Source organism: Catharus ustulatus, chromosome 6, assembly GCF_009819885.2.
Source record: "Catharus ustulatus isolate bCatUst1 chromosome 6, bCatUst1.pri.v2, whole genome shotgun sequence".
In the NCBI taxonomy this organism is placed as follows: Eukaryota; Metazoa; Chordata; class Aves; order Passeriformes; family Turdidae; genus Catharus; species Catharus ustulatus.
The window spans coordinates 48,596,661-48,614,112 of NC_046226.1; the positions used below are offsets into that span (position 1 = coordinate 48,596,661).

At 45.8% G+C, this 17,452-nt stretch overlaps 1 protein-coding gene across 1 annotated transcript in view; it reads left to right on the forward strand.

Annotated features, from left to right (window-relative positions):
* Window positions 1-801: 801 nt before the first annotated feature.
* SLC22A18 (solute carrier family 22 member 18) overlaps window positions 802-17,452 on the forward strand; it is a 57,689-nt gene continuing 41,038 nt past the window's right edge. Inside the window, exons 1-4 of the mRNA XM_033063642.1 lie at window positions 802-1,113; window positions 2,465-2,562; window positions 4,546-4,691; window positions 5,299-5,431. Coding sequence (XP_032919533.1) covers window positions 970-1,113; window positions 2,465-2,562; window positions 4,546-4,691; window positions 5,299-5,431 — 521 coding nt within the window. The 5' untranslated portion in view covers window positions 802-969. The remainder of the gene's footprint in view (window positions 1,114-2,464; window positions 2,563-4,545; window positions 4,692-5,298; window positions 5,432-17,452) is intronic.

Below are 17,452 nucleotides of genomic sequence, written 5' to 3' on the forward strand. Positions count from 1 at the left end.
TTCCCTTCCTTCCAAAACGCCTATGATTCTACAAAGTCAGAGCATTGGAATCTCTGCCTTCTTTTTCTCTTCAAAATAAAGATAATCCTCCACCAGACTTCCAGGCTTCAACAAGTAAGAAAACAAACAAACCCCCAAGCAAATAAGCAAGCAGACAAACAAATAAAACCCTAAGTAAACAAGCAAGCAAACAACAAAACCCCCCAAAGCCAAAATGAGTCTTATTTATTTCATTCCTCAGTTGGCAGTCAGCCTCATGATTTGTGTGAATTTAATACTTCTTTTTTTTTTTAATGTTTTTTACCTTGGCTGGTAATCTGTAATTTGAGTGGAGTCACATGTGAACATTTGCTAGCTCAGAATTACTATAAATTTTCAGCACCTGGAAAGGAGGGAAAATGGCTCAGGTAAAGGTGATGAGAAGGGCTCTAACTACATACAAGACCTGGATCTCTATAAACCTGCTGGAATTGGAAAAAGCTGTTCTGCTGTAAGCTTCACTTGCAATCTCCAAAAACAAAAGCAAAGTGCCTTTCACGAAGAATTAAAGCACTCATCTCTCCTGAGCCAGTAGGGACAATGAAAGTGAAGGAGGTGAAACAGTTAAGAGAGCTGAAGAGCTTATCACATGTTCTTGTTTGGGGCAATGTTCACTTTCACTTCGCAGGGACGCTCCAGCTGATCTTTGTTGTGATGGCACTTTGTTGTGACGGGCACTGAGCCCACCTGGGACGAGGCTGAAGAACCAGCTCCGTGCTTTCATGCGTGCTTCCCTAAGCAAAGAGACGAGGGGAGAAAAAGAAAGAAAGGAGCAATAGACCTGTGGCATGCTGGCTTAGCACCTTTCACACCGTAAGCTTTGAACTGTGCACGCAGCTTGCGCGCCTTATCTACGCTCCACGTTCACAGCCAGCAGTGCCTCCGTGCCATTTGTCAGCCTGTCCTGAAACAAGTCATCCTGTGAGCACCATGAATGCAAAAACCAGCTCTGGAGGCGAGGAAGAAGCCTCAGGAATGAGGAATGAGGCCAAAAGGCGACAAGTGATCCGTGTTGCCTACGTGATTGCAGCCCTAGACCTGACCCTTCTCTTCATGCAGCTGGGAGTCATGCCTGTGAGTATGGGTTCTCTTGCTTCACAGCACATCTCCTTCAATGCCAGGCTCTGCAGTTTTACAGCAAAGTCAGAAGATACCTTTCCTCTTTCCTGATAGAAACTATCCTTGAAACTGCAAGGAACACTTGGCGTTCTTACCGAGCAGGCAGGCTGTGTCTCTGTCCAGAGTACACCCAGGCCATAAAAGCTGCTTTATTACTTGGGCTGCAGTACACCTAGAGCCCTTTCCTGGCCTCAGGGCTCTGGTGGAGCTGACATGGTTTGTGTCTTCTTGCATGGAGTGTGAGTGAGCCATCCAGCAGCTATCAGGAGGCAGAGGTTTCAGATCAAAGGTGGGTTCTTCTGAGTGCATAATTAACCAGCTCAGAGGGATTAATTGCTTCTCACTTATTGGACTCTTCTGTCTGATTTTATAGAATCAGTGAGGACTTTTGGTTGGAAAAGGCCCTTGAGGTCATTGAGTCCAGTCAGAGACCTAACACTGCCAAGTCCACCACCAAACCATGTCCCTGAGTGCCACATCTGCATATTTTTAAGATACCTTCAGCAGTGGTGATTCCACCTTTTCCCTGGGCACTCTGTTCCAGTGCCTGACAATCCTCTCAGTGCAGAAAAATGTCACAATATCCAATCTAAATCATCCTGGGCACGGTAATTTTCTCTTGTCCTATTGCTAGTTACTTGTGAGAAGAGACTGACCCCACCTGGCTACCCATCCCTTTTAGGCAATTGCAGACAGAGATGAGGTCTCCCTGCACCTCCAGGCTAAGTAAAAACATGACACAGCAAAAACATGGATCAGAAATAACTGCCCATTGGCTCTTCAAGGTGTGCATCTGTGTTTTCTGCAAGCTCAGGCTGTGGGTGTGCCATCCAGCAAAGGCAATATTTGCTCATGTTGTACTTGCATTGATTCTGGCTTGCTTGATTAAACAACAGCTCCAAGACTTCCCCATAGTTGTCTCCCAGAGGGTGACTGGGCTGTTCCAGGGGCTGGAGGCAGGAAGGCATTTAAAACTTCCCTTATCCACCTTAGCAGTTGCTGAATGTGTTCAGCTGTGTTGAACTGCAAAGGTAAATGGTGATAGAAACTTGTCACCTGGTGCAAAATTGGTGGTTTTGATCACATCTCCCTTCTTCAGGGTGTGAGGCAGAAACATTTGGTCTTTATTAAGCTGCCAGTGCCTGAATATTTCCTCTCTAGGGCTGGGAAATTGAAGGAAGTGGTTGTTTGGAGCTGTGATCCTCTCCACACAGATATTAACATGTTTATTCACAAATATAGTATGCTTCTTTCTCATTCATTTGTTGGTTTTGGTTTTTTGATTTTGTTTTGGTTTTATTTTTAGTACTTGGCAAAGAGCCTAGGTTTGGATTCAGTGGGGTTTGGCTATCTCCAGACCATCTTTGGTGTCCTCCAGCTCGTGGGAGGTTACATTTTTGGAAGGTAAGTGAGAATGATTCTCATGACCCTTTACATAGCTGAAAAAGACCAGGCATTTTTACACTTTCATAAAAATAATTTAGTTCTGGTCTGTGGTCCTGTTCAAATGTTTGAGGATTTCATAATGGGCAAGGGAAAAATAAATGCTATTATTAGAAATACTGCAGCATAGAAGCAGCCTTTATATTAACTTAGCTGCGTTTTAATGACACACATTTAAGAAGTGTAGCAATATCCTGGGAATGGGCTTAAACCACTAGAGTCCTCAGAGCCCAGGTCCTAGCAGCTTAATCCTGCAAATGTTTTATAGTCATATATAATCTTAGAAATGTCTTGTGATTGGAAAACCAAAAAAAAAGGAGTTTATTTATTGATGGTAAATAGAGCTGTCAATTACAATAAAGGCTGTGTAATTCCATCAGCTGAATCTGCAACCTTGTTGAACACAAAATTAGACTTGCACAAACTTTTAAGAACTTATAAGAATCTTTTAAGACTATCTATAAAACTCATCTATCAAAATAAGAAAAGAGTGATAAAGACTTGGGGCTTCTGTCTCTATCCCATGGAACAGACTTTCTTGTTCCTGATAAAATGTAAATAGCCCTAAAAATTTGAGTGGTGGGAGAATACATTCCTAAAGACCAGGAAAAATAAACCCCTGAAGGATATGTGTAATTCAGTGACAGAAAACTAAAATGAGACTGAGAAAATCTAACTTCTTGATCCTGCTACTGATCAACAAATTAATAAATGGATAGGGAGCTGCTGTGGGCTTCAGTTTACCTGCAGGGAATTTAATTTTCTGGCTGATGTAGACTGGGAGCTCTACAGGATCCTCTGGTGTGTGGAGTGTGACACTTTGAGGATCTGATCTCAGCCTTTGGACACATTGTCAAATAAATAACAGCAACATTTGCTTCTACAGTAGTGCTTGGCAGAAAATACATTTCTAAAAATGGAGATGGTGCAAAGGGTCTGCTTTTAATGCTTTTCCCATTAATACACAAACCTAGAGTAGTATTTCTGTCCTGGATCTGGTGCCATCTGAAATGTGGTTCTCCTCCGTGCATGTCATTCACTGATATCCAGAATCACTGCTGAAGGGAAGGAAAATGGCAAACCAGAATCTCTCTGGGACTGGAGGTGTCCTTTGCCAGGTTGAAGCCAAATTTTGCAATGTGGTTTTGAGATAAAAAGGATTTTCCTAGACATGAGACTGCTTTGATGGCAGCGTAGGGATAGATTAAATAAAAGCTAGGAAGAAAGGGGGTAAGAGAGATTGTGTTCCTTAGCTCAGTTTTTCATGTTCTTGCTTGATGCTCCTAAACAGACATGAAAAAATAAAGCACTGTCTTTTTACTTCTAAGTAACAAAACAAAAAAATCCCCACACCAACAATTAAATGATTTGTGGTCTTTAGGTTACAAACAGCAAATGTGAACTGCCCTGGCTTACATGTAAACAGCAAAGTTTTGACCTGTACCTCTCCCTCACACAAAACCTTGTAATTACTTAAGCTTAGCTCTGTTTGTAGAGCAACCCTGACATTTTTAGGGGGTTGTTCCTCTTAGTGTAAGCACAATAATTGCTGTGCAAGGTAATGTTCATCTGCTAACTGCAATATGCAGCTTCAATAAAGTGAAGGAAGGAGGAACTGCAAGGAGAAACTCTATCTTAGGCCTGTTTTATGCTCATCTTAGCCCCTGTTGCTCAGAGCCCTTTCTCTGGTACTCTCAGACTTTCTCCAACTTAAGCTTTTTGGAGTTGAACTACAGCAGAGTCAGAGCTGGGTCAAAACCTGATCCGATTTGGGGGGTTTTGCCTGTTTGTGGTTGTTTGTTAGTGTGTTCAGTTGTGGCGTTGCTTTTTCCCCTTAAATATGAGAAAACTTAATTTACTATTGAGAAGTCTTTTTGGTTTGTTTGTTTGTTTATTTTTAAACCAAAAGAGAAAGCTGACAACTTTGTGCCATTTCTGTACCAGGTTTGCAGATCAATTTGGTGCCCGAGCAGCTTTAATTCTCTCCTGTGCATCTGGAAGCATCTTCTTCCTGCTCATATCCTTCGCCACCAACATCCCCCTCCTCTTCCTCTCCAGGCTGCCATCAGTGTTCATGCATGGGATGCCAGGTAAGGTCAGCCAGGGATGAGTAGCTTTCCAAATGGCTTTTACTGCATGAAAGCTTTTCCCCTTTTCCTGCTAAAATGAGCAAACTGGTAAAAATTAACATTATTACAAAAATACCTTCCATTACCCACCAAGCTCTTCTGTTTGGGCTGATGTTTCCTATGTTTTTCATGCAAAAGACATAAACTTCAGCTTCTAGAAGTCTATGTAACTCATGCCAGAGGAACCAAGTATAATAATATAATAAATGTATATAATAATGTAATAATGCTTGCTGTCACTTGTGGTTTATTTGAGTGGTTTGAATGGTTCTGTTTCTCATGACTGGTGGGCTGTTGGGTCCAAAACTGATGGGCTCCCAGAGGAGAGTGAGAGTGACAGTGCTTATTTGGAGGCCTTCTTCCATGCAAAGTATGAAAATTAAAAGCTAGGGAAATTGCCTCTAACCAGAAACCAGTCCAGAAAAGTTTTAATTGGGAAAAACCCCCAAAAAAACCCAAACCACCAAAAAGCTCTTAATGGCTTAGCGATCAAACCATGGGAGCTGCTGATGCATCTGCTCAAACCCTGTGGCAAGGTTGTTTTAAGGGATGTTTTTCCCCCCTGCAGGTGCTCAGAAGGTTATTACAGACATGACTCCTCCTTCCCAACGTGCTGGTGCTTTGGGGAAGCTGGGCCTTTGCTTTGGAGTGGGCATCATTGCTGGCTCTGCCATGGGAGGTGTGCTGTCCACCAAATTTGGGTGAGTATCCTGCTTGTTTGGTATTGATTTTGTTGCAATCATTGAGGGAGCTGCTAAGGGATATTTTGCTGCCCTACAGCTTTTGATGCTATCTTACTGCTGGTGGCAGTAGAGGACCATACCAGAATTCAAAATTTTGCTTTCCGTGCTGCTACGGAGATACTCTGTTTTCAAGGAGATCTTGTGGAAAATCTCACATTCTACCTACTTAAATGCATTTAAAAACAAGCTGGATTGAGAAGTGGGTTCTGTCTTTCTCCTGATTGTCTTGTCTTTGGAGCTGAGTGTGCTGAAAAGCAACTTTTAAGAAATGATATTGCAGGCATGTGGCTGTAGTCTCCTTGGAGGAGACCCCAGCATTGCTCTGGTGGGGGAAAAAATCCCTTGTGAACTTTCAGGCTTTTATTTTGCTCTACCTCTCTTTGCTATGGATACTTACTTCTGCAGACTCAGGTTAAAATAACTCTGCAGTGTAGGATAGAGGGTAAAAATCACTCTCAGCCTTGTCCTAGTGCTATAAGCTCTGTGGACTGTGTGTGGTCCTACATCTCCTGGGTGTTTTGCCTGAAGCACAGTGGATTGTGATGTGGGGTGTCCTGTGTTGCTTTCTGAACCCCATTGTGCATCCAACATGCATTCAGGTGCTGCGGGGATGCAATTTTGTGTGTGAAATCCTTTCATGGGATGAGTAGAACACTTTAACCTTGTAACCTTAGGGAGTAGCCCTAAAACCTATTGGCTGCTGTACTTTGGCAGCGTTGACCAAGTGACACAAAACTGACCAGGAGGATTCATTTTGTGTCATTCATTACGGTTATATAAAATTAAATTTGGAGACATACATAATATTAACTGTTTGGCATTTAAAAGTGCTTACAGACATTGCTGGCTGAGTGCTGGTTTTAATAAGTATTATTTTTAACCAAATACAGTGATTGTTTATGTGTTAACTGAAATAAAGGTTACTTCAGTTCTCAGCTTTGGTTGTATGCCCATATTTAAACATCAGCATATTAGCAGCATTGTTATCTAGCTAAAATGTATGGGGTTTCACTTTCCAGTGTGTGTATCTGTCCCAGGTTTATAGAAAAGCAGCACTGGGAGAGACTCTCCTGTTTCATTTAATTAGTCAGGGACATTCCCTTGGAGGCAGTCTAGCTTTTGTTTGTCAGGGTTTGATGCTGACAGACAGCGGGAGGCTCCCAGGAAAGCTTCTGGACCTTAAACTTTGTGTCTGCAGCACAGCGCTGAGAAAACCGAACCTTGTCCGTGGTGACGGGGAAGTGAAGCAGCCACACGTGGAAAACGACCTCGCTCCTGGCATCCCGGGCAGGGTTTGTTCCCCTGGCATCCTGCGGAGGGCAGCTTCAGCCCGCTGCTCCCCTGCCAGCCGAGCATCCCTGCTCTGCAGAACCGGGGAAAGCAGCATCGCGGGATCGGTGCATCCCCCTGCAAGGACGGTATTAGGAATTTGTTAGCAGGGGACGAGCTCTGCCGTGCTGGCAGCGCCCTCCTGAGTGCTCGGGACACAGGATTTGATAAACAGCAGCTCCAGGCTTAGACAGCCACTCCGGGTGTTTGGTAGCCGGGTTTGCTGCAGCCAAACCCCGCCGTGCTTAGCTCCGCTGCCAGATTTCAGCGGAGGTCAGAGGAACAATCCGCCGGGCTTTGGAGTGCTGGCTGATATGTTTGGAGAGCAGGGATTGGGCTGACACCAGCTCCGAGGCAGAGCACAGCCCCGAGCATGGCCATCCCCGCCGGCCGTGCTGCCGCGCACCTGCACGGGAAGCAGTGGGTGTTCCTTACGGACATGCCCGAGCCTTCTTGGCTTTGCTGTATCCCACGGCCTGGCTGCCAACCCTCCCTCCCTGATTCCCAGGAAGGCCCCAGCTCTTTTTGGAGCTGCGTAATCACTTCCTTTCCTTTTTTTTTTTTTTTTTTTTTTTTTTTTTTTTTTTTTTTTTTTTTTCCCTCCTCGAAGAATGACCCAATCACCTTCCATTGAAAAGAAGCATTTCTGCTGTGTCATGGAAGAGCAAAGCTGGGGATTTCTGTCCACTCTGTGTACTTTGCTTTCCCTCACCACAAAGCTGGCCAGCATTCCCCATGTGCTGTTGACAGCATTATTCATATGTTAGCAGTGCTTTGTATGCAAGAGAGGGAGTAGAAATCAGTCTCAGTTCCTCAGCTGATGTCATTTTGGTATTGTTCCTCTGTATTGTACTTACCATTGATGTATTTGACCTAAAGAACTGGTCTGTTGCTGTTTTCATTGTTGGAATAATATTTGTCAGCCCTTATTTATTAAGAGAGCCCTGAGGAAGTTGAATGTCTTGTTCTGATTTGTATGGGATTTTTTGGATGTTAGATCCTGACCTGCGCTGTTGAGCTGTAACCACCAGCTCCAGCCCTTCCTCTTCTTCTCTCTAAAGTGCTACATTTTCCCCCATGTCTTCCACAACTTTGATGGTCAGGCAAATTTCACCACCTGAGAATGAGGTATAAGCAAATTTATTAACACAAGCAGTCATAATCTTAATAACTTGAAAAGTTTTTTCATTTCTTATGCTTTCTTTCTTAATTGGTGTTTTCTGGTTGGGTCAGGATTTTGGATATAAAATACCTAGCTCAAAAATAACTCCAATAGTTCAGCTAGGGCAACACAGGTTCTTGGAGAGTGCAAATTCCCCAGCAGTTCATCCACTAAAGGTGACTAAGAAAAGGAACTCTGTTTGCACTCTGCAGAGATTCTCCCTCCCTGTACACTTTTTGCAAAATTGTTTGGGACCACTTGCTGCAGGTGATTGCCCCCCTAAAGAGAGGTGATTTGGTATTTGCAGCAGACTTTTGTGGCAGCCCTGTGGGTGAAAGGTGAAAGCAGGCCGCTGGATTGGTTTTCAAAAGTGGAAAGATTAGTCTAGGTAGTTAATTACAGAGATTTCATCCTTTCTTCTGGGACTATGATTAATTACATTTGGCTGCTTTTTTCTTTCTCTACGGCCTTGTTAGAAGGAATCTCTGCTGCATGACCCAAGAATTGTTTGCTTTCTATGGACACATAGACATTTCTTCATTTTAGTGAGTCAGCTGTAGGCTTAAATCTCTTGGAGCAATTATTCTTTTGATTGCAGCAGGTTTTGGGGATAGTTTGTCGGGTTGCTTTCTTTTTCCCCTGGCTGTGCTATTATCCTTCTTCCTTATGGGGAAAAGAAGGAGTTTATTTGCCTGGAGTATGGAATTTTTTTTTTTTTTTTTTTTTTTTTTCAAAAACCCATTTGAACAAAGTCCTCTGGCAGGGAATTTCTCATGGCTTCGTGGCAGAGTGGAAAAACTGTGGGTGTTGAAAGGACTGAAGGCTGAGAGCTGGGAAGGCGGGTGGGAGCGTGGCAAAGGGTGAAAGGGTTGTGCTCCATTTCAGGACAAAGCAGGGCATTCTGCTGCTGGGAGCTGCTCCTGCTCCCTTCCAGCAAAATCTATGATGTTTCTCTGCCTGGGATGATGCTGATCAGCCAAGCAGCAAGGACTGGTGATGCTTGTACAGGCACTGCTTTGTCCTTTGTGTCAAGGCACTTGGGAGAAAGGGAGGTGGAGTCTGCTTGGCAAGTCATGCAGCATGGTCTGTCACTGCTGGCTGAGCTCTGTGTGCCCTGGCAGGAATGGGGACAGGAGAGGAAATGGGCCATTTGTCAGGAGGCTGATGGCTTGGGGAAGGTGTAGATGCCCTCAGCTGTGGCCTTCTTTGAAAAAATAAAGCAGAATCTAAAGGTTTTTTCTTATCACTTACTCTGCATGGCAGCTGTCTTAATTTGGAAGGCACAGCTCCAAAGTTTATCTGTAAATTCTGTGATAGAGGATCATGGTTATTATCCTTCAACAACTTGTTGGTTCAGAAGTTTTGAGCACTTCTGTCTTCCATTCCCAGCACCAGAGTTTTCTAGTTCTGATGACTTGTTTAACCTATTCTTGAACCTAAGAAATGCCTCAATGCACTTTGGGTGGAGTTCATCTAATCTTAGACATCTACAGGGGAGACAACTACATCTAAATTTGCTGTTCAGACTGTGGTTGACAGAGAGGCACAGGTGGGTCTACAGAATCCTTTACCTTCTCATGAAGCAGTCCTGGAGCAGCTCAGGGAACAGTCTGCTTCCCAAGCTTTTTCTTGCTTGACACCCAAGTCCCAGAACACATTTCTGGCCATTAGCACACTGTACCTCTGGTTGGGGTCCTGGAATTTGATGCTGGATTGTGAACTTCCCAGAAGTCACCAGGATGCAGGTCCTGAGTAGTTTTCTGTCTGTGCTGCATCCATACAACAGACAGGTGTGCACTGAACTCTTCCCCAGTTCTTCCTTCCTGCAACCTCTGACCTGCTTCCCACATCTTGGCCACCAGTTTTTAGGTTTGGGTGCCCTGGCTTTCTGCAGTGTACCCACTGGAAGATGGCACCATCACTGCAAGGTGCCCTTGTCCTCCCTTAGCCCGTTTTCAGCAAACCTGGCTCTGCTGTGCTCTCCCTACAGCCCCTGGTCTGAGCTCCAGAGGGAAGGAGGGAGGTGTGATGATGGGGCCAAGAGCTCCTGCTTGGTCCTTCACCTGTAGGTGGGGCCCTTTCCCAAGGGAGGAAGAGTGGGTTTAGGGCAGGACCCAGCAGCTCCAGCCTTGTGGCTGCCCTCAAGGGTGCGGGGTACGGCTTAGGAGGGCTAGGCTTAGGTTGCCTGTTGGCAGCCCCTTCCTCAGCCCTATCAGGTGTGCTCCACGTTTTCCTTCAAAACCCTCATTCCCACTTAGCCTTCTACAGGGATCACTGGGAGGGCTGTGAGTGTGCCTGTGCCAGCTCACAGGGAATGGTGGTGCTCCTTTTCCAACTGCACCCTCCTACCTACCTGGGCATCGCTACCTTTAGGGGTTAACTGCTTTATTTTCCCAAAGTAGCCATGGTGAAAGTGCATTTTAGAAAAAAATATAAGTATCCAGAGCTTCTTCCTGTGGCAGCCATGGGAAGAGGGACTCCTGGCAGGATTTGTCTGGTGTTCCTCCATGGGCTGACGGCAGTTACCCAAGCAAACAGGCAGATAAAAATAAAATCAGAGGGGGAAGGATATCTCCAGGGGAACTGAGGAAATTTCCCTGCTGCCTTTTCCAGCTTTCATCGTGTCTGTGCACTGGGGGAGGCTGCCCTGCCTTGCCACCCCATGCCTGGAGTCAGAAAGTGAGGGGGCGGCGGGTGAGCGAAACCCTGGTTTGTGTGCGTGGTCGCCAGATCGCAATCAAAAGCGTGTGTGTTTGTGGAGTCAGCTCTGCTAGACAATTATGGATGTTTGAGCACTGCTCCCCACTCCTGATGCTGTGAAAGCCCTGGGCTCCTGTGCAGTGTGGGGCCCTGCCTGGTTTGTTGTTAACTGTGTCCCTGCTAGGCTGTGTGCAGAGCTGGTGGCTGATTTTTCTTGTTAAGCCTGGCTTAACAACCCCAAGGAATAAGTAAAAACTGGGGGCAAAAAAACCCACAATGGAACCAAAATGGGAATTTTATTAAAAGGCACAAGGTATTTTGGGTCTGGCCTTGCTAGCAGAGGTCGAGCTGGAGGGCTGAACATGACCCTCACAGCCCAGGTTGCACAATGAGGCAGTGTCTGCTCATGACTCACTAGAGCTTCATCTGCTCTTCCCACTCCTGGAATATTTCACGACTGGGCAGCAAATCTAGCAGTATCACTGGGGACTGAAATCCAGGAAAATACTGTTTTCTTTGTTAACAGAAAATAGAAAGTACAGAATAGCCTGTGGTTAAGTCCCTGAATTGGGATTTGGGACTTGGCTCTGCAGTGATTTTCCCGTGATGTAAGTTATCCCATCCCTCTGCACTGCTGTTTCTCATGCATAATACAGGGCAATGAGATAGTGTTTCCTTCCCTCATCCAATACATTTACAATATTGCTATTTAGATCATACAGCCTTTGGGATGCAGACTTTCTCTATCACGAGGCATGCTCATGCAAATATCTACTACCTTGAGGGAATATATCCTGCTTTTCCTGGATGTATTCTCTTTTTCATCCCCTGGTGCCCCGGGCAGGCAGAGTCTTTGTAAGCCCTGTTACTATCCTGTTCTGGGGGGGCTTGTTTCTCTTTTATTTTTCCTTTTTTTTTTTTTTTTTCCCCCGTAGTTGTTTGTAAAGAGTCAGTGCCAGATTGGTTTTTTGGGTTTTTTTTTGTCATGGAAGAGTCCCAGAGGCTGTGGGCTAAAGTACAGGGCTGAGCCCAGCAAGACCTAGCAGAGTGACCTCCAGAGCAACCTGAGGCAGCTCTACCTTCCTCCCTTTGTGTTTGTACATATTCAAATGGGCATCTCTCTCCTTTACTTCTCCTAATCCTTTTGATTCAAAGGGTCATGCTTATGTTTCATTCTGATCTGCTTCAGTGAACAAACCCAGCTTTGTGGCGAGGCCAGGGCAGGAAGGATGTGGTGCTTGTGTGGGAAGGACTATCAGACAAGGGAGGGAGGGAGGGAAGGAAGGTCAGGAAGAACGGAAACGTGCGGATGTGGCATGTGAAGGGTGGGCTGGGAGGAGCTGAGACTCCTGGAGTTAGGGAGATGAGGAGTGAGGCTCTGCAGGAGACTGACTTAGTGATTTTAGATGTATTGAGTCCCCTGGGGCAGTAAGGTTAGGACACCAAGGGGCTTGGGCTGCAAGGAAGGAGTGTTTCCAAAACACACCTTCATTTGGCACAGGGGGAGAAGGGACAGCACACCCACTGCTGCTGCTCCCCTGGTTTTTCCCTGCCTGAAATGTGACTGCTGTAAAGGATGGGTTGAAAAGCAGCCCTTTTGTAAAGCTTTGGTCTTGGCTTTTAAGCCATTCCCTGTGCTTTTCTTGACCATTGCTGCTGGATTGGTGGGATGAGCAGGAGCTGCTGGGTGGCTGGAGAGATGCAACAACCCATTGTCACAAGCTGCCAGTTCACTTGTGGGCCAGGCTGGAGGCCAGGCCGCCTGAATGGGGTGTCTAGAATGAAATGAAACGGGTGTGACCTCCTCATGAACTACACCAGCTTCCGTGGCCCCACCCAGGGTTTTTGTTTCCTCTCAGTCTCCTTATGAAACCCTGCTCACAACCACAGCACCAGAGCCAAAGGTATGTGAAGCATTTGGGCAGTGGACACGGCCAGAAGGCAAAGGAGTTTCTGAATGGCCATCTCCAGGCTACCCCTGGCACTTGTTGGGGCTTGTCTCTTCCACCTGACAAACCATGGGAGAGTGCAGCCAGGCAAGAAGTTATTTCCAGCATCAGAAACTTCTTGGTGCTCCTCAGAGTCCTGTCATTGAGCAGCTGGAGTGCATGGAGCCACTGCATGGAGCTCTGCCTGGGGCGGATGAAGAGATGACCAAGGATTTGTGGGTCAGGATTAAAGAGAGAACAGGACAAGTGACATTGTCTGGGTCTGCTGTAGGCCATCCAGCCAGGGTGACTGAGCAAATGACATCCTCTGTTCAGCAGTGGCCTCGTGTTCACAAGCTCTGGTCCTGGGAGGGACAACATAACTGGGCATAAGCAATGCAGGAGAAGAGAATTTCCTGCTCCAAGTTACACAGGAGCCAATGAGGAGAGGTGTTATGTTGGCCCTTCTCAGCAGCAAGGAAAGGCTGGTGGGGAAGGTGAAGCCCAGGAAGGTGAAGACCATGGAATGTGGAGTTTGAGAATCTTAGTGCAACAAGGTGCAGAGCAAGCTCCATGCCCTGGACTTGAGGAGAACACACTTTGGCCTCTTCAGGGATCTGCTTGGTGAAGGACCATGGGATAAAGCCCTGGAGGGAAAAGGGTTCCGAGCAAGTTGGTTGATATTCAAGGATCACCCCCTCCAAGCTTAGGAGAGATGTATCCCAACAAAGTTATCAGGCAAAAATTCATGGATGAACAAGCAGCTCCTGGAAAAACTCAGATGATGTCTGAGGAAAACCTTCTGAGTGTAGAAGCAAGGACACTTAACCTGGGAGGAATACAGAAAGATCATCTAAGTAGCCAGGGATCAGGTTAGGAAAACAAAAGCCCTGACAGAATTAAACCTGACTGATGACATCAAGGGCAACAAGAAAAGCTTCTATAGGCATGTAGTTGATGTGATGATGGTGGAAAATGTGGACTGTCTTCAGAAGGAAATAGGAGACCTGGTTACATGGGATATGGAGAAGGCTGAGGTGTCAATGATGTTTGTGCCTCAGTCTGCATTGGCAAGTAGCCCAGCCACACTGCCCAAGTCAGAGCCAAGAAGGCAAAAGCAGGAACTAGTAGGAAGATGATTCTCAACATGACCTGGCAATGTGCACTTGCAGCCCAAAAGGCCAGCTGTGTCCTGAGCTGCATCAAGAGCAGCATGGTGAGCAGGTTGAGGGAGGAGATTTTGCCCCTCTACCCCACTCTCAAGACCACCTGGAGTGCTGCATCCAAGCATAAGAAGGATGTTGATGTGTTGGAGGAATCTAGAGGAGGACCACAAGGGCTGTAGCACCTCTCCTATGAAGACAGATGAGAGCTGGTGGTTTTCAGCCTAGAGAAGAGAGGACTCTGGGGAGACCTTAAAGCACCTTCCAGTACATAAAGGGAGTCTACAAGAAAGATGGAGAGGGACTTTTTACTAGGGCATGTAGTGACAGGGCAAGAGGTAATGACTTTAAACTCAAGGAGGGCAGGCTTAGATTAGACATTAGAAATAAATTCTTCACTGAGAATGAGTAAGAATGGTGAGACACTGGCACAGGCATTGTGGGTGCTCCATCCCTGGAGATGTTCAAGGCCAGGATGAATAGAGCTCTGAGCAACCCAATCTAGTAGGATGTGCCCTTGTCATCCACCTTGGAAATAGGTGATCTTTAAGGCCTCTTCCAGCCCAAGTTATTCTGTGATTCTATCAAAATGTTCTCCGTAACATTCAGATTACAAGCTCCCGACTGCTTGGGCTGAGCCCTGTGCTGTGCCAAGCAGTGCAGGAAATTACCATAAGCACTGCTGGCAAACAGAGACGCTGATCCAAGAGGAGGGAAATGCTCATAGTGGGATCTGAGAGTCCACAGGGCTTAGCACTGTGTGTTGAGCCAGCAGTGTGTCTGTGCCATGGCACACGCTGAAACACTCCCAGTTTGCCCAGTCAACACTTGCAGGTGATAGAACAACATCTTATGGGCTTGTATCCCACTTGGGGGGATATGCAGCAGCAGATTTGGAAGAGTAACATGTTTTGTTATTAACTATGGCTTGGGTGGCCTGAGAGAGACAAAAAAAACCTTATATGTTCATTCAAATGATTTGCTTTGGTTCATCATCATATAAGGGGCTTGGCTCTGCTCTCCAGCTGCCAGCTTATTCAGAAGCAGTTGCCAACCTTTCCAGAAATGACTGTGATTTTCTTCATCTCCCACTTGGGGATGTCTAAAGTGGATTTTCAGCAGATAGGAATTTAGCACTTTTGGAAGTCCTATCCATTTAAGGTATTTCAGGATTGGAAAACTGAGAGTTTTTGAGAATCAGAGGTTTTCTTGTTTAGCTGCTATTACAGCAACTGTTGCTTTGATTTTGATTTATTTTTCTTTGAGGAGAGGGAATTGCATATCCAATCCATTGTGGTCTATATGCAGTATTAACTTTATCAGTGTCACTAAATGTTCCTTTATTCCATGATATTCTCAGCTAAAACTTTTGGTCTAATTACCTCTTTACAAAACTTCACTGTGAATGCCTTTGAAATCTGCACCATTTTTATTTTTATGGGATTTGGTTCAATTCTGTTTCACCCCAGGGTATGTGATCTGAGACATATTGAAGTCATTGTAAGTGTTTCCTTTGAGTTTGTTTTTAAATCAAGCTCCGGGTAAAGAAATTTGTAGAGGAAGGAAGGAAAGCCCCAGAAACCTAAAAGATTCCTGCAGGATATTTCTTTAAAAGACCCTGAATAATTAGAAATCCCCTTGGAAAAGCCATCTGGGGAGCATCTGAGCAATGCTTACAGGAGGCCAGTCTTAAATGCTGTTCTGAGACTTTTAAAAAAGGGGAGATGAAAGACAGTAATGGTTATTAAAGCTGAGGATGTTCATGCATCAGATGTTTAAACTTACTTCCTACAGAAGCTTGGATAGGGTCTTTTCTGATATAAAGCTGTAAAACAGATTCTGTCTTGTGTGTGATGGGGGTGTTTTTTCCCCCTCCCCTTTCCAGCTGTCCGGACACAGTTGGATGTGAGACAGATGATAGATCAATTCTTCTGGCTAATGTTTTCCAGTGCAGTCCTGGTGGTTTCCCAGTCTTTCAGGAATTACTTTTCGTGACAGAAAGAGACTTTCTTCTGGAGGGACCTACTGATGTTTAAGAAAATAAATTTTTAAAGCATTTGTTGAATGGCTCCTTTTGGGTAACCAGAGGAGCCTGTGGTTGGTGACACCAGGCTCACACCTCGCACTACACCCACGTGTGTTCTCATTGCATGTGATTACACGGTCTGGGATGTGTAATTGCCTGATTGTAATCTGTACGCCCTACCAAAAGTTGCATCATTTTGATTTTGCCTGGGTGCTGTGTGGCAAGTACTTTGCAGGCAGAGGCTCTTGGCCCTTGAAGGATTATATAATTTTTTTCCTAAAGCTAGATCAGTTTTTTTGTTTTGTTTTTTGGGGTTTTTTTATTTCTTGGAGATGATGATTCAGCTCTGGCAGGGAAGAATTTGCAATAGCTACAGGAGTACATCCAAGGTGCACAACTGCTCTGAATAGCAGTGGAGCTGAATTGTTTCAAGGTTTTTCAGAACATAAACTCTTCCTTGAATATTGCAGCATCCAGTGTGAGCAAATCCCATTTCTTCTTTTCCAGCTATGCTGGTGAGAGGCTGGGTGCCCACTGGGAAAGCAATCCAAGCCTTGTGCATTAGTCACTTAGCTCAGCCTAACAGGACCCAAGGTCAGATGATGGAAAAAGGAGTGACAAATACCTACCAAGAATAATCCAGCTGGGAGATAAGGCCTCACCTCTCCAGGGGGATGTGCAGGGAGCTCAGTGGTGGCACCCAGTGAGGGGGAAAGCACAGGAATGCAAATGGTACACTGTGACAGGGCAATGAAGCCATCTGATGGCACACTTGGGCCCTCTTCTACTGTGAACTGGGATCTATTTCTGGACTTTGGAAGAGAGCCATCCAAAAGTAAATGTTTAGTCAGCCTTGCAAGCTGTCTGAAATGCGTGACGTGCCTGTGACAGGGTGATTTTATGGGGATCAGGCTGACCTTCCTTTGGCAAATGTGATTCTGCTATAAAGAAAATCTACAGTTAATCAAGTTGATAAGGTATGGGAGAAGTCTAGTTGTCTGTTCTTGAGAACTGAGCTGCAGGGAGAAAAGGGAGTCTGCTTCTTCTGCAGACTCATAAAGGGCATGGAGGGGGCTTTCCCTGACATGGAGGTTGCACCCTTCATAACAAGCCCTAAATCTGGGGATTTGGCACAAAACTGGGGCTTGCTGCCAATATTTGTCTCACAGGCATGAGTGGAGCCACTGGGCTTTGAGTTAGGGCAGGGTCCTTGCTTTGTCCAGGAGCTGCTGCCTGTGAGGGCAGGGAGAAGAGAGTGCAGAGACAGGCTGGGCTTGGTCACAGTGCTGGGGATGCCACGGCTGCTGGAGCAAACGGGAGTGCCAGGGAACAAGAGCCAGCTCTTGAGGGCAGCAGAGCGGGTCCACAGCAGGGCACTGGTTGGTGTGGGGTGAGAGGAACAGAGGCCACCAGCAGCTGCGCACAACGGCTTGGCCAAAGCCAGGCTGAAAGGAGAAAGCCAAATCTCCAGACCTTGGCTTTTGGAAACCTGTAGCTCAAACTGTGGGTTGGGTTTTGTGGCTGGGTTTTATTTCATCTGGGAGAGGAGAGAGTTACAAAATGTGGATCTGGGTTCAGGTTACCGTTCTGCTCCCCTGGGCTATTCCAGGTGTTCAAATATGAACTTTTGGCCCAGGCCCATCTCTAATTAGGCGTATTCTTTAAAAGTAT